Source organism: Protomyctophum parallelum, assembly GCF_964188405.1.
Source record: "Protomyctophum parallelum genome assembly, chromosome: 20".
NCBI lineage: Eukaryota > Metazoa > Chordata > Actinopteri > Myctophiformes > Myctophidae > Protomyctophum > Protomyctophum parallelum.
The window spans coordinates 12,170,067-12,193,929 of record NC_139718.1 but is presented as its reverse complement, the minus strand read 5'-3'; the positions used below and the strand labels follow the sequence as shown (position 1 = coordinate 12,193,929).

The 23,863-nt window shown below is 41.0% G+C and overlaps 5 protein-coding genes across 7 annotated transcripts in view; 1 reads left to right on the top strand and 4 right to left on the bottom strand.

Annotated features, from left to right (window-relative positions):
• Positions 1 to 1,038: 1,038 nt before the first annotated feature.
• On the bottom strand, positions 1,039 to 6,140 carry tmed8 (transmembrane p24 trafficking protein 8). 2 transcript variants are annotated; one of them, XM_083791769.1, is made up of 6 exons: positions 5,905 to 6,140; positions 5,303 to 5,471; positions 4,125 to 4,230; positions 3,800 to 3,893; positions 2,681 to 2,971; positions 1,039 to 2,500 (listed from the first exon to the last, which is right to left on the bottom strand). In XM_083791769.1, exons 2-6 carry the CDS (start codon positions 5,458 to 5,460, stop codon positions 2,283 to 2,285), a joined length of 867 nt encoding a protein of 288 aa, XP_083647895.1. In that variant the 5' UTR covers positions 5,461 to 5,471; positions 5,905 to 6,140; the 3' UTR covers positions 1,039 to 2,282. The 2 variants fall into 2 exon arrangements, with proteins under 2 accessions (XP_083647895.1, XP_083647896.1); XM_083791770.1 differs by having other exon boundaries at positions 5,303 to 5,414.
• Positions 6,141 to 7,590: 1,450 nt separating this feature from the next.
• On the top strand, positions 7,591 to 14,364 carry LOC310877896 (glycine amidinotransferase, mitochondrial-like; the record flags this gene model as incomplete). Its single annotated transcript, XM_083791891.1, has 9 exons — positions 7,591 to 7,659; positions 8,916 to 9,083; positions 9,281 to 9,476; positions 9,831 to 10,021; positions 11,486 to 11,623; positions 12,548 to 12,712; positions 13,367 to 13,430; positions 13,826 to 13,942; positions 14,252 to 14,364. 9 exons carry the CDS (start codon positions 7,591 to 7,593, stop codon positions 14,362 to 14,364), a joined length of 1,221 nt encoding a protein of 406 aa, XP_083648017.1.
• LOC310878442 (low molecular weight phosphotyrosine protein phosphatase-like) lies at positions 10,689 to 11,168 on the bottom strand (the record flags this gene model as incomplete). The annotated part of the gene is made up of 1 exon (XM_083792772.1): positions 10,689 to 11,168. The coding sequence occupies one exon, from the start codon at positions 11,166 to 11,168 to the stop codon at positions 10,689 to 10,691; it is 480 nt and encodes a 159-aa protein (XP_083648898.1).
• A 1,195-nt stretch (positions 14,365 to 15,559) lies between the features above and the next one.
• noxred1 (NADP-dependent oxidoreductase domain containing 1) lies at positions 15,560 to 20,909 on the bottom strand (the record flags this gene model as incomplete). Its single annotated transcript, XM_083791591.1, has 6 exons — positions 15,560 to 15,695; positions 15,904 to 16,102; positions 16,316 to 16,473; positions 16,881 to 17,061; positions 17,165 to 17,299; positions 20,831 to 20,909. 6 exons carry the CDS (start codon positions 20,907 to 20,909, stop codon positions 15,560 to 15,562), a joined length of 888 nt encoding a protein of 295 aa, XP_083647717.1.
• atg2b (autophagy related 2B) overlaps positions 20,349 to 23,863 on the bottom strand; it is a 25,651-nt gene continuing 22,136 nt past the window's right edge. For both annotated transcript variants that reach the window (XM_083791277.1, XM_083791278.1), the window contains one exon: positions 20,349 to 23,448. In XM_083791277.1, coding sequence (XP_083647403.1) covers positions 23,218 to 23,448 — 231 coding nt within the window. In that variant the 3' untranslated portion in view covers positions 20,349 to 23,217. The remainder of the gene's footprint in view (positions 23,449 to 23,863) is intronic.

Below are 23,863 nucleotides of genomic sequence, written 5' to 3'. Positions count from 1 at the left end.
GCAGGAGAACTTGTAAACTCCTTTTGGAATTACTGCAGGGAGAGATACAGTATGAACAAACTTTTAATGAAAAGGTTTAACTACTACCTAACACCACCACATTTTGAAACGCTGTTGTTACTTACCCAACAAACTGGCGGGGAGCATTAGCAATGGACCAAAGAGCGAAGAAGTTTAAATGACTCATGACGACAGCTACGCAGTATGGACTGGTTTTATAGCTCAATGAATGTTATTTTCAACCTACCTCAAGTTACACAGTGTTATTTGTAGGAGGGCCATAATTGCCTCACCTGCGCTAATCATTCTAAACAACCAATAGGATAGGTAGTTGAGCTACAACAATGGAAGTCCATTTATGTGGGCCTGAGGTGAACCTTAAAGCCCTAACCACACCAAAGGGTCACCATGCAACTCCTTGGGTCCAAACGGTTTGGTGTGGTTTGCGCCATTGAATTCCATGCGTTGAATCACTAGGGTCAACGTGGGTCAACGTGCAACAAGACATATCACACCGCAGGGACAACGCTAAAACCGTCTTGACCCTTTGGTGTGGTTAGGGTTTTATTGAATGCAGTTGTTGCCCAGTCTTTATATCACTACTAGGCCAAACCTTTGAGTTTTTGTACATGTTTGCATATTCTTATTTTATATTCTCTTAACTATTTCTCTTTATCAGTTATATTTTTGTGTTTCTTTTGCCTTTTGTCTTAATGCTCTTGTGTCCTATAATAAACTCCCCTTGCCTAAATGTGATTCAGTGTTGCTGGCTGCCTACAGCCTTTAGGGAGAGCTGTGTTCATCACCAGCTCTGTAACAATTACATCAATCCCCCAGTCAGAATTTAATGGAAACACACAGGACTAACTTGGAGCAGCTTCTAATTCTGGATAAGAGTTGATGCTGTTGTTAGATCTTCATTTCTCAAATGAAGTGGGCATATTTTCTTTGAAAAACAATTTGTGGTCTTCATCCCTAAACGGGTATTGTATGTACAACTAACAAAAAAATAAAATAAAAACCATATGTAACTCAGAAAACTATACAATAATTTTCCTCTTTATTATGGAAAAGAATTTCAGGATACATATGTAACATTTAAAACAATATAGTACAGCAGACATGGGAAGCATTGAATCAGTTGTTTATATTCTACACAACATTAGCAGCAAAAGCCTTGGAAATCAGCAAGAAATCTTTGGAAACATGCACACAAGTGATTTAATGAGGTAAAAGCATTGATTTTGGAAATCAGGACCAATTAGGACTGGACATTACAAAATATGTCCAATGCACAGGGGATATACAAATGCAGTGACTTTGATTTACATTTGTGGATAAAAAACATTGAGGAAATAATCTGAAAGACATCCTGTGGCTGAACTGTGGTTAAGATCAGATCCCTCACTCAAAACAAATAAGCTAAGCGGGGGCAAGTCAAATGTAAATATTGAATCTATATTACATAACACCAGCTTCACGTGTTAAGGGATGGCTTTTATTTGTGTCATAATAGACAGGTTGTGAACCTCTGGTCAACCCGTAAAACCTCCTCCAACACATTAAACATCCTTACAGAGTTTTATCTTGTGTCTTAACAACAATAATCACAAAGAAAGTACATGGATAAATCATTGGCCTTGCTGTGCACACTATTTATATGAAATTAAACAAACATGGTTGGATTTCACACAGACTTTAGAAAAGAATCAGCAAGAATGCAGTTGCATAAATACAAATGACAGGAACTGAATGAACTTAAGAATCATAAAAAGGGGAACATACAGGAAACAAAAACAATCCCCAAGTGCTGAGTGTTAATGTAACAAGGAGAGTTAAATGAACACTCAGGACTTGACTGTCTCAGCGAGTTAAATCAACACCCATGACTTTAGAACAGTGCATCTGACCCATACAAAGCATGTGTCAAGGGCTCCCTGATCGCTGCTTTCAGAAAATAGAAATGTTATGGCTTACGACAATATATAATTTACTTTATGATAGACACTTTATCTAAATGCACAGTACATACATGGAGACATGGCACATATACAATATTATATGAAATGCTTTAGAAAATATGTATCGGTAAGTGGGACATGTTGCGTTCAAAATGTGGCCCCTGGGGCGATACAAGCCGATAGTGGTAAAAAATAGATGTGCCTATTGCTAACCATTAGATAATATTCTCTCTTTTACCATGTGTGGAATCAAAAAATAGTTCTTAGAATCATAGTTCTTGTATATCATACATTCATAGACAATAGGGAATAGGATTCTTCTCAGGCACTATAATATACTCTGTAGTACAGTGTTTTATTTCTCCAAAGTGAGTAAGAGTTATCAAACTTCAGGAGGTAAGTGCCCTCACCAGGGAATTCATGACTGCCGCCATGCACCAACAAGTGGCTATCTTGGCGGTAGACGGGCAAGATTTCACCAAGGTTGGAGTTGGACACTGTTTTGGAGCCCTTCTCAACATCTCCGCTACTGATGGGCCCTGCAGCACAAAGCACATACCAACAATTCAAGAAAACTAACAAATATACCAGTCAGAGACACATATCTACACACTTTTATGTTGGTAAATTGTGACAGAATCAAGTGTTAACCACTTAAGCCTAGGTCTTGTCGATCTGCCATTTTTTAGGATAATGACATGCGGCCGACACGCACTGACCTTCAATGTCATCCTCATCTTCGTCATCGCTCGATTCGCTGATGTGGACTGTGATAGACCGGCTGGTGACAGGAGTCCAGTCAAAATATACACCGAAGCCGATGTCATAACCATCTGTAGCAAACTCCCAACAAACTTGTTTCCCCTCAGGGACGGTAGGAACGTGTACTGTCATGATGTCCCCTCTGTATATGGTCACCACGCTGTCCTTCTCCAGTCGAAGCTTGGCCTTCAGTTCCTTGATTGCTTCAGACGTCCATGTCGATGGAGGCTTCAATGGTGGCATTTGGCCTGGAGTTGAAAAAAGAACCCAACAATAAAACTTTGATATGCTCTTTAGTAAACAGAAATTACATTTTCAGGTCAGGATACCATTGAATTTGATCCAATCAGGAGAGAGAACTCGCACAGGATACAAACTAATCAAGTGAAATTAGAAGTGGTGACACAAAGAAATGAGCAGACAATTTTTGAACTGGAACAGTATAGAATTGAGGCTGATAAATGGGTACTCTCCTGGTACCTGGATATTGCATTTTGATCCACGTTCTAATGAAATTCATATACTTCCTTCATGGAGGCAGTGGGAGAGCAAAGGGGCTTTATTTTCGTCCATGCTAAACCCCTTATCCCTAAACTCTTTTTTGGTTTTTACAATTTTTTGAATGGATAAATTAGCCAATCTACAAACTCACAACGTGTCGATTTGGATCGGCTAGTTGAACATATTCAAAAATGATTTTCAAAATAGTAAAATTAGGCAAAGAAGTTTCCAGACCCAAGGATCGCACCCAGGGTGCAAACAACCATGCTGTTTTCGTGCTCATACCCACCCAGGCACCCACCCAGCTACCCAGCCAGTCAGCCAGCCAGCCAGCCACCCACATAGCTCCGTAAGCTAGTGGTTGCACCACTCAAAAATATTAGCTCAAGAGTGCATGGCAATCACTTGAATAGGGCTTAAGTGGTTAATCCGACTAATAGATTGAATTGATCATTACAAAATCTGAGGAGAAAAGCCTGGTCTTGACCAAATGCAGAGTGTCAGTGTCAGAGTGGGGTGACTCCATACCGTAGATGTGCTAATATAATTGGGTGGAATACCCCACAGCTTCTCACCTTTCATGTCATCAGAGAGCTGGCAGTTCCCAGCGGTGCTGTTCCCCTCTGAGACTCCCTCGAGGGCCTGCTCAGCAGGAGTCTCCTGATCAGCCTGAAAACAGACATTAACACACAGAAAATCAGACAGATTTGTTTTTCTCAAAATCTCTTCACAAAAAATAGCTGATCTAAACGTTTGTAGATCTGCTATTTTTGGCTAATGTTCCCCCCAGAATAGGCATGCTGGGACACAAGTGGTTATAAACTAATGCGCTGGCAGCATGCGCTTTATCGTCTACCACCGACTGCTCGTCACCTGACACACATAAACAGCTGTACCCACCCCCTCGATGTGTTGTTTAGAATCCGTAGTGTCTTTAGTTTCATGGTCCATATCGGGCTGGCTGACGGAAGTGCTAGAACTCTGTGAAAGGTCTGTATTCTGGAGTCTGTAACAAAGACAACAAATAGAAATGAATAAATAAGATAATTGCTACCATCTAATGCGCACAGCAGTTATTACACTAGGCTTGCATCAAGACCATCATAGTGTATCGGCAACAGGAATAGTGGGCACCTTGATGTAACATTGGCTATTTGGTTAAAAATTACAAATTAAATCAAATACACATGATTAGAACATTTGAACATTGAAGGTATATTTCTACAATAGCTACAAAACATGTAGCCAATATTTTTGACATTTACATTCAAGTCTGATGATGTTGTACATTACTAAAGACATTTTTCTTTTTTACATTTTGCACAAAATAGTACATTTTACATTGAGATTTAGGTTGCCCACTTTTCCGAGTTAGTGCCTGCTCTCTTCCTGTATCCATTTTATCGAGTCTGACTTTTACTTTCGTATCTATGATAGTCTTGGTCTGATCTCTAACCCACTATAAATCACTGGACATCCGTGCGCAAAGCCCGTAGTTCTGCGTACATGTACACAAAAACAAAGTGCTGACACTGTAGCCAGCAGCCATGGATGTTACCTCAACATTCGGAACCTGTGTGGACTGTATTAGTCTGTACGTTTCAATAGATATGTGTTTTATTGCCGTCTGTGTTGGATTCTGTCGGAAGTTCCCTGTTCCCTTAATGGGTGGTAGTAGCGGGAAGCATCCGTTTTAAACCGGTATTACACTCGATGTAAACAGGATGTGAACACGGAAATAAAATGGCGTTAAGGCAGACGGGATTAAAACTGATATCTATTGAAAAATACGGGCTAATACAGTGCATAAAGGGTGTGGATATGTCGAGTTAACATCCGTGGCTACAGGCTCAGCCATTTAGATATATATTTGTACATGCACGGAGAAGTACGGGCTTTGCGCGCGGACGTCCAGTGACAATTAGAAGGTTTAGCAAAAGTGAGACTCGACCAAACATACACTTCACCCAACGCAACATTGTGTAACATTACACAGTATGTTGGGGGAAAAAACAACAATAACCAATGTTTTTGTTCCAAATAACTCAGTTTGGGTTCTTGAAGCAGCAACAGGTTACCTGTCTAGCAGCCTGTCCTCGCCGTACGTGGATGCTATTCCAGGAAAAGAGGAAACCGAAAGGGATGACAACCTGGACTGCAGCTCAGATGTGGCTTCCAACCTCTCCATCGCTACAAAAGACAAGATAACAGCCCCGTCTCTATGCGAGAAGCACATGAATCCCCGCCCTTCTCCACGAGAGAGAGGGAGAGAGATCAGACAGACAGATGACAGACGCGACGCATGACAGACAGACAGACAGACAGATGACAGAGCGAGAGGTGAAACATTGAGGGAGAGAGATAGCCATGCAATGTACACATGAGTCATGACGATTCATGACAGTCATGTTTCAGGGTTAGAGAGAGAGAGAGAGAGACTCTCCTCTGACTATATAGTACGTAGCCGAAGTCCAGTCCGCTACATCGCAAGTCTTCCTGATTGACTCGACAAACTGTAAATGACTTGTGTCACACATGAGGATTGGTTGGAGTACAGTACACTATACTACTATACTCAGATGTCATGTCCATATAAGCTTCACCGTCGGAAGGAAGCTGCCGTTTAGCTACCTAGCTTGACAACAGTGGAAACAAAACAACATGTTGGCGACCAACTCACCACGTGTAACGTTGATAGACGAGACGGTGTGATGTGTAGAGGTAGATTAGGACATCAGGAAGTCCAAAATGACAGCAATCATGCGACGTGCCTGCCTGTTTCCCTGCCCGAGCCCGCTGCTGCTTTGCAGGAAAAAGAAAACACACTGACCCGATTCTCACACTTCCGTTCTTTCTCGAATGCTGACGAAATTCCACGAATCTGTGCAGCTGGAGTGGATCATCACGACACGGTGGTGGGGGAAACCGCATTTCAGCCATACATTTAGTGATTTGCCCTTATATACACATAAAACAAAATTGTGGCAGCCGGGTTAAAACCACAGCAGACATGTATCACGATGGATGGACAATGTTGTTTTATTGTTTTAAATGATAATATTTGTAGTACCGTGGCAATTATTTTGAGGGGCCCTATAGCCCGCCCACGGCCTCAAGATGGCGCTGTTGACTATTGACTTAGTTTCTCTCAATTTATGCACATTTCCCATTGAAACACATTTTCAAATAACCATTACAGTGGCATGTCCAACCATGCCAGACAGCTCAAAGGACAACCCCTAGTCCTCCATATTGGGGGTTGGAAGTGAGGTTAACAACCTCACTTCCAACCCCATTTTACAACCATGTTTGTAACAACAAACATGTTACAGAAAATCACCACAGGAAACCACTCCAAGAGGACGTCCAAGGAGACTGCTATACCTTTGCAAGCTATAGCAGTGCTATAGGCCTACCTTAGATATAGGCAGAGATAGGCCTATTTCACTTAAGTAAAAGTAGGCCTAGTATTAAATACCACTATATGAAAATGCTCTGTAACAAGTACAAAGATTGTATTCTAAATGTACTTAAAGTAACAAAGTAAATGTAGTCAAATTTTACTAATTTGTCTAACTTAAATCTGCATAGAAACTTGTAACTAAACTAAGGTTTCAAATTATGTGGTTCAGTGAAAAGTTTAATATTTGCCTTTGAGATGTCGTAAGAGAAAGAGAGACAAAGCTTCAAAATTGTACAGTACCCGTGTATTTGAGCATGAAATTGAATCTCCTGGACCCAAAAAGATGGAGCCTGGAATGTCAGAACTATTATTAAAACTGTTATGTCATTCATTATCACAATGCTTCGTTAGTATTGTTGATGGTCTATTCAAAGCAGAGATATATATAAATAATAGGCCCATATATTGTTTTTTATTTATATTTTATATTATGGTTTTCTAGAGATAGGCCTATTTGGCAATGATTCATATTGCATAGTGCAATTTTGTATAAATGTTATGATGAATTGAACAAGGTGCACCCTGTAAACAAGTGTAGTGCTTTATTGGGTAGTTAACAGTTTTTGTTTTGAGTTGTGCTTGAAATGTAGGCCTACTGTAATTCTGCAACCTGTTAATAAATACTTCAATCAATCATATTTTCTCTAACTCTCACTAAACACTGTTGAAATTCACTTGCACTTCTATGTAGACAAAAACAGGGATGTGGGCCGATGTGGGCAGGGACATTTATATGTCACTGAGCATCATGCAGGTACTGAAAAACCACCCACCTCAGACATCAGCAACATTATATGAAAATTACAAATATATTCTCAAAGAGATAGGTGGATAGGATTCTGCTCTGCCACGAAGCTGCCGCTTGACTTCACTGCATAATCTTTCCCAAGTTATTATTGGACAATGCTGCGTTTCAGATATCTCAGAGGAGACAGCAGAGGGGCTGAGGCGGCTCATCTGATCGGAGCCAAGGTAATGCTTTTTCCAGATTTCCAAATGTTTGAACTTAAGCAGCCTACATCTGAGGTGCAGAAATAGACTAAAATTTACTTGTAGGTTAGCTGATGTAACAAACTACCATTCTTTTCATTTTTGTAAAAATAAATAAACTATAGGCTATGCATCTTGAATAGAAACAGTAACTTTGATGAAGACATTGCACAGCTAGCCTATGATCGATTTAGCCTAATACTGAAATGGTTACATTTAGTTCACTGTCTTTCTTCCGCCTCTTATTTAACGAATTCCACAGCCAAGCCAATCAAAACATCAAACAACAATTACATTTTTAAGATGAATGATACAGGAATGGGTTATCTCATCTTTCAGGGAGTTTATAGGCATGGCTGTGTAGGCAAGCGTTACAACATTTACTTTTTTGTTAACAAAAAGTAAGGACCAAAAACGTAGGCCTAATAAATAAATGCATAAATAAATAATGCATATCAACAATCATTATTCATTATTAGTTTTAGTATTATGCATATTTATTGTTGTGGAATAGACTTGTGGATAGTAATACTGGATAGGTTTGAAATCTAATTTGATTTAGAAATGAATGTCTGCTAGCTATGTCAAGAATAAGAAAAACACAAAATAAAACTAGAAATGCTCTCTGCCAACTTCGTCCTTTGTCCAACACAAGTTGGACAAAGGTGTGGGGGAGGGGGGGCATAAGAAGACATCACATCACATTTCAAATAAGGTAGATAATATTTGGTTGTGCAGGCACGGGTTGGAACTTGGAGGCCGCCTGTGTGAAAAGTTCATTCTCATGTGTCTGTGTAAGTGTTCCCGTGTTATCTGCCGGAATGAAGGCCATGTCACGTTGCCTTAGAGTCCTGCGGTCTCATGCCGGGTTCTACAGAAACGTCCTCGAACACGGCCCATTCCGGAGACACAACAAGGTGGTGGGGGGAGGCGGAGGAGTCTTTTTCTGCATTGTTTCTTGTGGAGGGGGAAATCCAGATTAGTAATAAGTAATAAACTGAAAATTTTAACTTTTTGTTGTTAATTTAGGGATTAGGCTACTTCTGTCAAGTCCAATGTGCCACCGTTCTATACAGATCCAATGTGGTGACCCAGGATTTGAAGACAGGCCAAGAAGCACTCATTCTTTTTTTTAAACAAGTTGTATGTATACATCTCAGGTCAACAAGAAGAGGGGGTCTCGAATTCTGTTGGCAACAAAAATCAAAGTCACACGCAGCATTTCTCTTTCCTCCTAGTTTGGACGGGCTGTGACTGGCTGGGTGCAGCGTGCATTCCAGAGCACCTGTCCCCCCATCAGTGAGGAGTGTCCCGTCTGTGCTTACAACGAATGGGACCCATTAGAGGAGGTGATTGTTGGCCGTGCAGAAAATGCCTGTGTGCCTCCCTTCACCGTGGAGGTCAAAGTAAGAAATGATAAACATAACCTTGTTTGAAACACATTATTTATTGTGTTTCTGTGCACTCTACAAAGTAAAATCTAATGGAACCATGATGTGCAGAGACTTCTCACAAAAGCTTAGGCTTAGGGAATAAATGACTTAAATGTACAGGATGATGCCCTTTTTGTGAGTTTCTTGTCTTACTGTTCAATTGTTGACAGGCTAACACATATGAAAAGTGGTGGCCCTTCTATCAGAAGTATGGGGGCCAAAGTTTTCCTGCGGACCACTTGAAGAAGGCTGTTGCTGAGATTGAGGAAATGTGCAATATTCTACGTCTGGAGGGGGTTACTGTTCAAAGGCCAGAGCCCATTGACTGGTCATTTGAATACAAAACTCCAGACTTCATGTCATCAGGTAAATACCAGGTACAGATAGGATTAGAATCATTAAATCATCAGCTGATGGATGCAAGAACTTCAAGAAGTAGAGGACTGTGTTGTCAATCATTAAATAACAACTGACTGGCATTTCAAACCTTTGTTTTTATGCTTTCCGTGTCTATATTTGAAGCCAAATGGCTAAACTATTATGAGCAATCTGTATGTGTAGACTTGTGTAGGATCTCTTTACCACTACCACTTACCAAGATTGACAAATTCTGAGCTTTATATAACTGAGAATGTAATAATAAACCCATAGCATTTAGCTGTAGGCCTATAAGGTGTTTTAGATAGACTTGACATGATGTGTATCATTGACAATACCCAGGCATGTATGCTGCCATGCCCAGAGACATCCTCATGGTTGTGGGCAATGAGATAATCGAGGCTCCGATGGCCTGGAGGGCTCGTTTCTTTGAATACCGTGCATACAGGCCTCTGATCAAAGAATACTTCAGAAAGGGTGCTAAATGGACCACTGCTCCCAAACCTACTATGGCTGATGAGCTGTATGATCAGGTGAGGCCTTTTTGTAAAATATTGTGTCACTATCGGCAGAAACCGGCTTGTATTTCCAGACTTCATCTTTTTGTTTTTCATAAATGAACTATTTTATACTTTGTTGTATGACAGGGTTGTGCGAAAGTATAGCAAATATAGCTGAACTACAAGCTCACAATGCGTCTCAACGCAACACGTTTCTGTGTCCTGAAAAGTAGCAGTTCTGGTCTGGACATAAAAAGGTTTCCGCCTGACTGGTTTGTGTTAAGTTACAAATGTGTCAAGTGGCCAGATGGGTGGGCCGCATACCTTATAAATCATGGTATTCTTTTTTCTTTAAAACCTTGAAAATGTGGTTGTCATTGTGATACAGATAAATTGGAGGTAGCCTATATGTGATTGATCATTAAAATAAACATGCTCTCTTGATATGTGCCCAATTACCTCCAAATTTTGGTGGTCTAATGCGGAAGTGCAACCGAGTGCTCAATGTTAAAGCCCAGCTGCACGGGGTTTCCTCGTCATGAATCCACGGGTCCACCTGCAGTCCTTCCTCTTACCACTAGGGCCCCGTGCTTCAACGTTGGAAAGCCTCACTGGCCCCTTGGGCTAGTGCCCTCAAAAGTGACATCTCCAGTCTCGAACATTATGGCTTGGCCTGTCTTATCGCTGCTTGCAGATATATTTATACGCTATTGCGCTCCAAAAATCCTTTGCAGCATCTCATGCACTGTTCGTAGACCCTTTTGTAGTCTTCATCATTCCCTTTGTATGGGTCAGGGATGATCAACTGCTTCTGGGGGTCATAGGAACCAAGGAGCTCAACCTTCGCTCTGCAGTCTGTCACAGATTTAGCCTTCTTTTCCAGGTAGCTTAAATTATTCTCGTCCATGCACAGGACATGGTCAAAGCCGATGAGGTCGTCTTCAGTCACCTGCCTAGCCACATGCTTTATGGGCACGCTGTTACTATTCATGCAGGCTATGGCACGAGGGTCTGGTTTGTTGCCAGTCTGAAAGTCAGAGGTGGCCGCACTGTCAATCCTCCACTTATCCTCAACACCAGCATAGGTTACCATCTTTCTGAAGACAGCTTCAGCAATGGGGGATCTGCAAGTATTCCCCAAACACACAAACAACACTGAAATATTACTGCGGGCCTCCATTTCACATTGAACAGTAAAGCCCCGCGTTGGTGCACCTCCAGGGTCTCGGAATCTTATGTGGCCGGCCTGTGACGTCATGTCAGTCTGCAGTCATCTATGGCGTATCTATGACATAATTATGACTGCAAATGTGGTCAAGCCTGATTATACTTCCATTAAAGTTAAATCATTTTAACAATACTGTGTGTGTGTGTGTGTGTGTGTGTGTGTGTGTGTGTGTGTGTGTGTGTGTGTGTGTGCACTGTGCACGGACCCCTACTACCCTAGGGTAGGTACCCTCAAAAAACATATAATCGTCTTCACAATGTCTCCTGCAGGACTACCCCATCCACACAGTGGAAGACAGACACAAGCTGGCTGCCCAGGGGAAGTTTGTCACCACAGAGCATGAGCCCTGCTTTGATGCTGCCGATTTCATCAGAGCTGGAAAGGATCTGTTCGTCCAAAGGAGTCAGGTATAAAAGTCACAGTCCTGTTCGCCAGAGGATTGGTCTTGATAGGAAATGTCATACTATCTCAGTCAGGTTGAACTAACACATGCACACACCAAAACTCAACACCACTTGTATGCCAAATCCGAATGATTTCGAATGACCTCCATTTTAGGCACACATTCTACAAACATCAACAATTTTATATAGTGTTTATAATAATGAAATATATTTTTTTAAATCATGAGGAAAAATAGGGCTAAAATCAGAGCAGTGCTCAAAGTCGTAGTCAAAGTCATACGATTTGTCACACACGATACCGCAGTGAAATTTGTTCTCCACATTTGACCCATCTCTTGGAGCGGGAGCTGTAGCTGTGCCACGCTCGGAAATCATTTTGATTAGTTGATTTGACCCCCCAGTCCAACCGTTGATGCTGAGTGCCAAGCAGGGAGGCATTGGGTCCGATTTTTACAGTCTTTGGTATGACCCGCCCGGGGATCGAACCCCAGACCTCCCAGTTTGAGGGTGGACACTCTAACCACAATTCCCTCCCCACTTCGCCTTATAAAATCATCAAATACTAAGGGTCGAGGCTCAAATGACAGTTAACTACAATCTGCAGGAGAGAACAAAGATTACATAAGGTCAAATGAATGAAGAAGAGGTCGATTATTTAACAGACCTCTCGTCACAAGCCATAAAATTGTCCCACTGTTCTCTTTGTGTGTTCCAAGCCCCTTCACATTGCAAATATTATTTTGAAAGGATAGTAGGGAGACAGTAAACTGAGGTCAGGCAGGAGCATTAAACACAGGTCTCCAGACGGAAATGATTTGGGGAAGTTGTGATTATATACTATCCGGTCAGCCACAGCCCACAGGACATTGTGGGCTACATTGCATCCACCTGTATGCGTTGACACATATCCCATTGCTTCCTCTGCAGGTTACAAACTACATGGGAATTGAGTGGATGCGTCGTCATCTTGCCCCAGATTACAACATCCATGTAATCTCCTTTGAGGATCCCAATCCTATGCACATCGATGCCACTTTTAACATTATTGGGCCGGGACTGGTGTTGTCCAACCCTGATCGCCCTTGTCACCAGGTAAGATCAGAGGGGCTGAGAGAGAGAGAGAGAGAATGAGAGAGAGCGAAGCAAAGCAAAGTTACCACGTTTACCCAGGGTAACTGGACTAAGCTCAAGAACTTGTTTACAGCCAGGCCCTGCTCATAGAACATTTCATGGTAGGGGTTCAATGCCTTGCTCAAGGGCACTTCAACGGTAGTAATTTTAACGTGCCGGTCCGGGGATACGAACTAGCGACCTTCCGATATCAAGACCGCTCCGCAAACCGTTCGGCCACCACTGCCCCCGCTGAATGAAAGAGACTGAGAAACACCATGAGAGAGATAATCTTTCTCATAAGGCTCATACATAGTCTGGATTTTCGGTGGTGAGGTGACCACCGAACTACAACATGACGTCACGAGCCGCGGTGAAGAGCAAACCACCGCCACCGCTCCAGCCCTTCTCTCTGTTTTTACTCACCACCGCTCCAGCCCTTCTCTCTGTTTTTACTCACCACCGCTCAGCGTTATTTCAGCTCCGGTGGTCAGCTCACCACCGGAGCGGTGGTCACCTCATCACCGAAAATCCAGACTATGAATAGGCCAGAGCTATACCCTCTTGTGAGATAATCTACTAATAATAGGTCAGGTGTGTTTCATTTTGTCATCTCCATTGTGTCTTGTTTCTCAGATTGACATGTTTAAGAAAGCTGGCTGGACAGTCATGAAACCCCCATTGCCCTTGATTCCTGATAGTGAGTTTTGAGTTTTGAAACTAATGACCTATAGACAAGGCAAAGCCAGGCAAGCACATTTCAACAATGAGACAATTCAAAGCGCTTCACATAAATCATTAAACATTAAGACATGAATAAACTAAGCACTAATAAGAGACAATTCAGACAGTATAAACATTCTATTGTCAAAATTCATGTCACCATCCTTTCAGCTGTTTAAACCACTAGCACATTTTTTAAAGAATGACATTGTGAATACAAAATCTTATGGACATCCTTTGCTGGCTATAGAAATTTTGGACCTTAACAGCTGTTTCTCTGAGTTTATTTATGTCATTTCTCAGGATAGGTGTTACTGCTTACAGCCTTAAACTGGAGTTTGTGAAATTGACTCCATTTTATCTCCTGTGTAGACCATCCACTGTGGATGTCCTCCAAGTGGCTGTCTATGAATGTATTAATGTTGGATGAGAAGCGTGTAATGGTTGATGCCAATGAAACCACCATACAGAAAATGTTTGAGAACCTTGGTGAGTTGACATAATGCTTTTTTTATTTCCCTGTGTAGACATAGTTATTCCATTCATATACCTTTTTCATACGGACACACTAACAGTATGTTTTTCATGTCATGCGTAAAGTTAAGCCTGATTTATGCTTAGTCGTACAACAGTCTCACGCCGAAAATAGTAGATAGAGAAAATAGTAAATGTCGTGGTGCAACACATTGTGAGCTTGTAGATCTGCTATTCCGGGTGCTACACACCATTGTATGGCAGAGTTTAAATTACAGTAGGCTATATGGATAACTTATAAGTGAAATCTTTTTTTAACCCCAGGTATCAAGTCCATAAAGGTGAACATTCGCCATGCCAACTCCCTCGGTGGTGGTTTCCACTGCTGGACAACTGATGTCCGCCGCCGTGGTACCCTGCAGTCCTACTTCCACTAGCCTCGCCAGACAGGCAGTTTTTATTGAGCTTGTAAAATGCTGTTTTCCAATCCTATACCATGACTCCAAATTCAGCCCAATTTCACTCCAATAAAATGCAATTAATGCAAAAATAAATGTATTATTACTATTCATTAGGGAATCACAGGGAAATATATTGCAAAGGGGCGATTCAGGCCGCTGCGATTTCTCACAGGAATGGTTTTGTTACATAGCAAATGATTGGTGTGGGCTGGGCTTAAGAGCTCAACACACAACAATTCTATTCTCTAGGATAGTGGATTGTTTTTTCCCCTTTTTTCTACTAAAATAATGTTGTTTTTCATGCTGGAAAAAAAAAAGCAATGTTTTTTGTTCAGATTTATGTTGCATGAATTCCTTGATTGAAATTAAAGTGTCAGCATTGCTATATAGCTATTGCTATGAAGCAACATTATCTGCCAGTGCCCAATAATATAGTCTACTTGCCAGCCCATAGAGCCCCATTGTGAACCCGGTCATTTTGAGTACCCTAAAGTTTTATGTTAGAAATGTTGAGTATGGGTCACCAGGATTTAGAAACTTGCATATGTTGGTCAATTTTCATAATTACAGTCTTTGGTATGACCCAGCCTGGGGATCAAACCCTGACCTCCCAGTTTCAGGGCAGACACTCTAACCATAAGGTCTGGTAATCTCATTTAAAAAAAATTGATGTATGGTTTTGTTAACATTGATATAGTTTTGGGTATTTCCAAAATATACTTGCTCTAAAAACACATTGAAGACGTGAAGAACAAAAATGGAAATGTATAAATTATCCTTGCTGTTATAATCAGCTAGGTAGTAGGTATAACGTTGTCATTACAACTTTCCGTTTTCCGTTCGGCAAATGAGTTTACAAACGCAAAGCTCGTGAATTGTCATTCACACCGTTCAGCTATGGTTCAGCTTGCCCCACATCAGGGCGAGGGGGCGGAGATCAGAGAGAGGGGGGCTCTCTATGACCAGACGTTGCTACGAACTTCTGCCTTATGACCATAGGCAGCTAGGGCCAGGGGGGATTCACATTGATAAGGCAGCTAGGGCCAGGGGGGATTCCCATTGATAAGGCAGCTAGGGCCAGGGGGGATTCCCATTGATAAGACATTTGGATAATTGTCTCTTGACTCTTCCTGAGCGGGAGACCAGGGTTCGAATCCAAGGCATTACATAATCACTTTTGTGAACTTTCCAGTAGTGATTTGTACACTGTAGATATACTGTCCTGTATACATTTTCTTCTTGATACAAAGAGTGACAGTGGGGTGTCCTTTGCCTGCGTGTCAGCCAAATTAATCCAGGGGAAAGGCCTTTATAAAATGAAGATACAAAACAAAATGATATACTTTTGTAATGAGGCCATCAGCAAGCAATGAGTAAATTATATCGCCTTGAATGAGCTTCAACTTTTCTGCTCTGTACAATCAAACAACAAAGCAGCACAATTTCAAATTCAAACACTTGATGAAAAGTAAATGAAACAAAAAAATAATAATCTTGCTTTAATCCTGTACTTACTCAGCTGAGGCTAGAGACAGTGCGCAAGATGAATTGACAAAACTCTGTGCAATGAATTCCTCAGTATGTGGTCCTTTTAGTGGAAAGAGGTTATTGATCAGAAGGAGAGCCTCAGTGGATGCCAGATTAGCAGATGTACAGATATTCAGGAGGGCATACAATACCGCACACACCCATTCCACACCCAGAGAAAAGCCACCTAAATGGAATTAAAATGTCAATCTTGTTAAACTGTTACCAGTCAGTGCTATGAAATTCAAATACTGTATGTGTTGTTCCTTGGCTACTTCAATTTTGATTTGAGTTTAATTTATGTTTAATAAAATGACATAGAAATACTAAAACCTTCCTCTAAAGAAAGTATTGTGAATTTGTGAGTGATGTTGAGCTACAATCATAGAAAACAACATACCACTCATTGCAAGAGGACAGGATGCTTCTATCAACATAGGGTCATTCAAAGCCATGGTGGTCAAATGACTTTGGGTCAGCCACAAGTCTTCACAGTCAGAAGCAACAAATTGATATTGTGGTTTGACGATGAAATTGTGTCCAAGAAGCTGTGCTAATCTGAAACAGAGGAAGAGAAGAGTGAATAGATTTTTTTTTTACAATAGCATGCATAGCCATACACAGTATAATCTTCAGTGTTAAAATGTTGTCCATTTGTAACCCATAAAAGGTTAATTTTGTTAATTTTGTACTGTAACGTCATGACACAAAATATGAGCAGACACATTTTGAACTGGAACACAACAAACTATACAGTATGTATTAGAAACAACACGATACATGAATGATCTTTGTGGAGTTCTCTTTCCTGATTGGATAAAATTGGTACCCCAACCTCTATACACTATAGCAATAATTATTGTCGGATTCAGTAGGAATATAACTAAAAAGTATATTTACATAACACTTGGTTTGGCCCCTTTTAAATGAACACTAGAATGTTACTGTGTATGTGCGTGTGATACCTTTTAACGGGAATGGCAGAGATGTAACTGTACACAAGGCAGTGCTTGGGCAGGTGAGAGGCGAGATCTGCACAAATGTTAGGGATGTGGGAGGGCAGACAACAGAGGAATAGAACATCTGCCCATGCTGCCAGCCTGCGGTTGTCAAAGTAACATTCAATTCCCTTCTGTGCAAATTGTACTGAAATGATAACACAAAGACAATAACAAACAATTAACTCTGGTAAAGGCTGTATTTCTGTATACAGAATGGTTCGACGACCAGATATAAGGTCTATCTATACCTGATGTTCCAGGTCTTCTAGTGGATATCTGGATGTGTGAGGGTTTTATCCCTGTCTTTTCAAGCAGCATCAGGGCTAATTGCTTCCCAATGTGTCCCATTCCTAATATACCCACGGACAGACCACTTCCTTCTTCTGATGCAAGTGAATTACCTTTTGCAATATGCCTTTGAATTTCCCCCCTAAATGTATGCACATGGAGTTAACAATATACATACATTGTTAGAAATGGCTGCAATGAAATGAGACTTTGGTGGAAAAGTAACAAAAGACTTATATGTTCACATCACTGGTTGGTATCCCAAATCAACTGGGTTTTCATCAGGTGACAGATTCTTTGCGAATGACATCCCTATGGTTTGATATACAATTCTGATTTCAGGACTACTTCTTCCAACATTAGCTAATAATAGCAATGGTTGACACAGAAATAGCTGAAACCAATATCAGATGAGTGACTGACTGACTTACTTCAATGAGTGAACAAGTTTGCATGCGAAAACACTGTGCGCGCACCCACAAACTGTCAGGCCAGCCGAGCGTGCACGAAGATGATGTACCTGTTCTTTTTCATGTTCATCTAGTCCACATTCAAAAGCGAGTGTTTTCAGGTTAACTGTTAAATCCATTATTCACTTACAAGTTATGATTGTAGCTAGATTTGAAATATATTGAGTATTAGATTTCAACACCATAATACACAACACCACTATAGTTTCTATGGTAACGACCAAACTTCCTGGTAAAGTGCATTCTAAAGCTGTAAACGACTGCACAGTAATAAGTTCCGGTAATTTTCAAAATAAAAGCTTTAAAAGGCAAACAAGGTTTTTTGGGCAGGACTAGGTTTTTTCCAGCAGGACTTCAGAATCAGAAGAATCACAATCGCTTTATTTGTCAATTTCCCTATGTACTTAATTACATAAAGAATATGAAATAGCTAGGCTACCATAACCCCTCGGCTCAGCCACTTCATTGCAGTGCAACATAATAAAACATCAAACATCTAAGAAACATAAAAAGACCAAAACAAAAACAAACACACACACACACACACACACACACACACACAAATTCAACTAAAGGTTACTAGCACAGCACATAGGTTAAGTGCCATATGGTGCAATATAAAAAAAAAATCACACCCGTGTGAACTGAGTGGTGCAACTACACATTTATTGTTATAGTTACTGTACTGTAGACTCTTTTTTTAAACATCTTGAAGTGCTTGGAAATTATGAACTACTTTGAGAACTAGGGCCTACTAGGTATTTGTAAAATTAGCCTCAGGTTGTAAAACCAGGAAAGCATCTGTGTCATTTTACATTTTTGGTTAAGTACTGTAGTCTGTGCATGAATTTCAAGGTTTGTCAACAGTGTCACTTGAAGGTAGGTCACTCAGGCGTTGAAGGAGCGGTTTCATCTGAAATGAGATGGTATGATATAATATTAGAGTAATGCATATACATAGTTTAGGTATGAAATGTATTACATATTAAATAGGGGTATGCGTTATGAAGTCTATATTTTGTAAGACATACTGATTATTCCTGGTTGTCTTTAGTGTTATCAGCGAAGCATCATGGTCTGTGGCTTGGCTGCTGATAGAAATGGGGAACAGTAGCCTAATTCAGGTAAAATTGGGGTCCTTGAAATGTAAATAACTGAAAATCACTGCTAGAGCCGTAAAAATCTTCTCTTATGGGGGTCCCTGGCATATATTTTCAAATGGGGGTCCGTGGGCTAATGAGTGTCAATTTGGGGGTCCTTGACATGAAAAATGTTGGGAACCACTGTTGTAGGCTACAAGTGTAATAATAATGAATGTAAAAAATCGATTGGTGCTTCTTCATTCTGAATTTGGGAGCACCAGTGCTACCAAGTAAAAAAGTTAATTTCGAGCCCTGCACACACACACACCGAGAGAATTGACATCAAAATGTACTTTACAGTTGAAAATAGCAGATCTCCAAGCTCATGATGCAGCAACACAAACGTCCAACATAGATAAAAGTAATTACTCACCTACTGCTGCAGGTCCACATACCACTATGAGAGGAGAACGAAACTTTGGGACTTTTGCGAGTGTCATAGTAGCTTGTTTACAACTGAAATAGACTTCCCGTGCAATAGCTTCCTCTTCAAAATAAGAGCAAGATGTAATGATTAGTCAACACTAGTTTTATTGCGCCGCTTCCTCATTTCTCCCAGATCCCCCTCTCCCACTGACTCGTGTAGGTGACGTGACGTCACCACAGCCGCTTGTATGCATGCACACTTGCACAGACACAGCAGAGCTAAATTATGACTGATGAGATCCGTTTGCGGAACCGTTCATAAAAAAACAATGGAACCGGGCTACGACGCAGCATATGAGCATACCGCGTTCATGCACGGCACTACACACACGTGCGTGCGCGCGTTCATGCACGGCACTACACACACTCGCGTACGTGCGCAAATAAGAGCAAGATGTAATGATTAGTCAACACTAGTTTTTTTATTGCGCCGCTTCCTCATTTCTCCCAGATCCCCCCCTCTCCCACTGACTCGTGTAGGTGACCTGACGTCACCACAGCACGCATGCGCACACACCACTGATGCTCACACAGACACACAAACAAGTACAAGGACATTGCTTACTGATGCTCACACACACAGACACACACACAGACACACAAACAAGTACAAGGACATTGCTTGCTGGTTGTAGGAGTGGTTTGCACCACTCAAAAATACCAGCAGTTTAGTAAAGTGAACTGTTGAACATTTCAACATTATTATTTCATAATTGTCCAGTCAAGTAGGCCTACACCACGTCCAATCAGTTTTGGTCTGTTGTTTCTACACATTACAGTCTTACTCTTCACTGCACTCTGTTCTTCAATGTTTGTGCTGGGACAAACGCTCAAAGCTGGCCATAGGAGGGGCTAGCGCCCCTCAAAAATGTCTATTAATCAAGTTCAAGTCAGAACAAAGGGGGTAGTTGTTTTCAGCACAGCAAACTGGCAAATGGCCCAGTAGTTTTCAAATAATAAAATATCTAATTTGTCAAATTGCTAATTAGACAAGTGGTTTGCTACATAAATGTGTATTCCATAGAATTTAATATAGAAAGGAAAGAGTAAAAAGAATGTTGACAATTTCAGGTAAAGTGGACTTAACACTTTTTATTTTCCTTTAAGATAATTTCATGCTTTCAATACAAATTCCAAAAAAATCTTCTGTACACTTATGTACAAGAAACAATATTCTTAATTTCCACATAAACAAGGAAATAAGCAAATTGAAAGCCAGTGGATTACAATGAATCACACCAAATATCAAACATACACTTATAAAAACCCTACGGGCACATTAAGACTTTGGCTAAGGTCTTAAGCAAAAGGTAAACTTTTTGTATAAGTTTTGTAGTGAACAATCCCAGCAGCCTTCAAAACTGTGCATTAGCCTGCAACAATGATTAGAGCCAACAATCACATTGTGATACATCATGTCACTTGAAAGTGCAGATTAAATCAGTTTTATTCCATGTATGAAATGCACTATTTTAAATCTGTAATTTCGAATTTATTTTAATGAATAAATGTTATTTTAACCAATCTGTATGTTAATACAGTACAACGAGGATGTATGCCTGAAGCTCATGAGGAAATATACATATACCCTCGCCAAGCGTGGATGTCTCCTCTTGTCCTAGCGGTAGAAATGTGAAGTTTGTGAGAAATGTGAGGTCGCGAGACATGGCCAAAACCTTTCCGAGGGTCCCCCAACCCAAAACGTTGAGAACCCCTGGTCTAGAGCAGTGCTTCTTAACATGTGGTCCAGGGACCACAAGGGGTCCTTGGGGTTTCCAGAGACCCCCGGCTAAATGACTGATAGTTATGAACCAAATGGATCCTTACAGGTCTGTACATTAAAATTAAACTAATACAGAGGGTACTCTAGACTTGGATCCTTTGAACATACAAATGTGTCACTCAGTCTGTTGAACAGAGGAAAGTGGGACTGAGAGAATCACTTCTTGCCTACTTTCAAAGGCCTGATGCTATTGGCTGGTGGTGTACTGTACTGTACTAAGTGTACTTCACTTCTAACGCTTTACTAAAATCATTATTATGTAGCCAGCCAGGCATGCATTAACAACTTTCAACCTGACGTAGCTATTTTGGGCATAATTTTTTTTTTTTTTACATATTTTCAAAGATGCGTTGTGAGTTTGTCAGCTATTGTCCTGGATTTTTGGGGGGTGATTTTTCTTTTAGTTCTGGTAATACAAGATAAGTGGAGTGGTTGGAGGTGGTCCCTCTGCTCTTCCACTCGAGGTATTACATGAAACTCAAATGAAAATATCTCAGACATGTATTCCATTATACCAACAGTAACAATTTCTGCACTTGTGTGGTCCCAGGTTAAATTCCAGGGTAGACATGAAATTACACAGCTTTATGTTGCCGACCTGCTACTTTGTTGTTGAATTACTAACATCATTACCTTATACAAAAGGTTTTCTATTAATTAATTAATTTAATGTCTTTTGTTGTAATGAGGGACCAGTTGTGATGTGGGAGGTATGGGGTGGGTTGGTGAGCAGGGGTTGATTTTTATGCAACCATTTATTTTCTATAAAAACCTGTATTGCTTTTGTAGAAAAAGGAGGTAAAAATAAATTATTAAAAAAAACAAATCCTAATCCTATACATGGGTCCATGTGGTCTCGCATGGCCAGACTACTATTCCACAATCTCCGAATGTTATATAGTCTCCCAACAGCTGAGAAAATAAGCTATGGTCTGTTCATCATTTTTCAGCCAGGGCTACCGTGCTCCAGACTGTATGACAGAAGCATTTGAAATGTGTTGAAGGCAACAGTCTTCAGCGAGACTACATGTGTGTGTGACACGGTAACAAGAAACAAGGCCTAAATACATGTTACTTACAATATAACTTTAGGGACATAAAACCTAAGATACAGTATAGTGTTTGACACCAAGTAAGATAAGAGAATTCTGGGTGACTGATCACAGATGAGTTGTACACAGAGCTAGCTGCTGTATATCAAAACGAAGAAACTGCAGAGCATCCTTATCTCAGCCAGCCCAAAGGCAAAGGGGAAGATCATGTTTACGCCCATTGTCTGTGTTTGACTTACTGGGGCTAATCTTGCAAACCCCTGGATCGATCAGTGCCAAATTTCATGTGCCATAGAAGTACCTCCGTGCATTTTGTCCCCACACCTTTTATATTTTTGAGGGGCGCTAACCCCTCCAATGTATGGCTTTCGGAAATTATGTCATGTGGCAGCCAAGTCTATGGGTTTTTTAATGTTTGTTTAAAGCACATAATTACATAAATCGTTTGCCAGCAAAGTCTATGGACTTTGAAAGTTTGTTTAGGGCAGCAGTTAAACATTGACGAAGTGAGACGTCATGTGGCCAATATAAATACAGTGGGCGGGGGGACTTTATTTTGATAATGTAAGTGAAGGGAAGTGGGCCATAACCAGGCCCAAATATAGTCATAGATACATAGTAGCTGACTGACTTCACAGACTGGACACCCGGCCTAGCGGAGATACAGTATGCACTCAACCGAGCACATGAACATCTCTAGTTATTTAGCTTTTAACATTTAAATACAGACCCAATCTCTAAACAAAAAGTAATCCACATAAAGCTGGAGAAAAGGTGGCCTTGAGTGGCATTCATTTCCCATTAAGTCCCTTTGATTCAACATAATGCTAATGACCATGAAGGCACTGTGAGGGAAATGTTGGAACGGGTACTGTAGCCTAATACGCTGAATCACATTAGCTCAAATTGCCACAAGTCCTACGAGATGAATATTACTTTATTTACACCAAGACTGACAGATCAGGTCTGATCAGACTCCATGTAGGAAGGGCTGAGCGTTGAATGGCCATTCGGCCCGAATTCACGGGTAGACAATTCTCCATCATCCCCTTTCCAGTTACAGTGCTGCAGTGTACTTACTGTCCAACTGACCCCCATCCAGGGTGAGGTAAAAGCAAAATGGCCACCGTGTGTGAATAATCACTCTTCCCCTTGTTTCCACTTCTGAGACTCCTCCTGGCGTGCATCGGGGTGAATCTGGTTCCGCATCCCGCCCAACACGTTGGAGGTGGCCTCAGTGGCCATGATGAGTGGCTTGACTACCGCCGGCGGTAGCTGTCGCAGAACCCCGCCCACTGCCCCCGTCATGCCGCGGTGCTCGTGCTCTCGGGTTGCTGTGTCATAGATGGTCAGTGCAGTGTCTGTGATTCCCTGTAACGTAACAGACATTCCATTAACAACGACAATGGCTACGGATCATATCCGTAGCATCGTAGTGTACAGGTATTGCACTTCCAACCTCCAACTGCTTCCAACCACTGTCCCAAAAAAATTTTTTTTGCTAGAATGTTCAAGAATTTTCAATAATGTGTCATAGTTGTAGTCAGGGTTATCAAATGCATAATTTTAGGTCACAAGCCGGATTGTGTAATTCCCCTAACTTTTTTCATGTATCTCAGTTGTTGCTATAACTATAAAGAAATTTCACTGAACAAATGTTTTAAGATTACATAGCAAGCATTATAGCCTATTGTAGGAATGCAAAGTCCCAACTTTTCTTCCCACGATCAAATGGGAGAGATACAAGTGGAAACAACAATGTATTTAACAAAACATAAATGAGTAG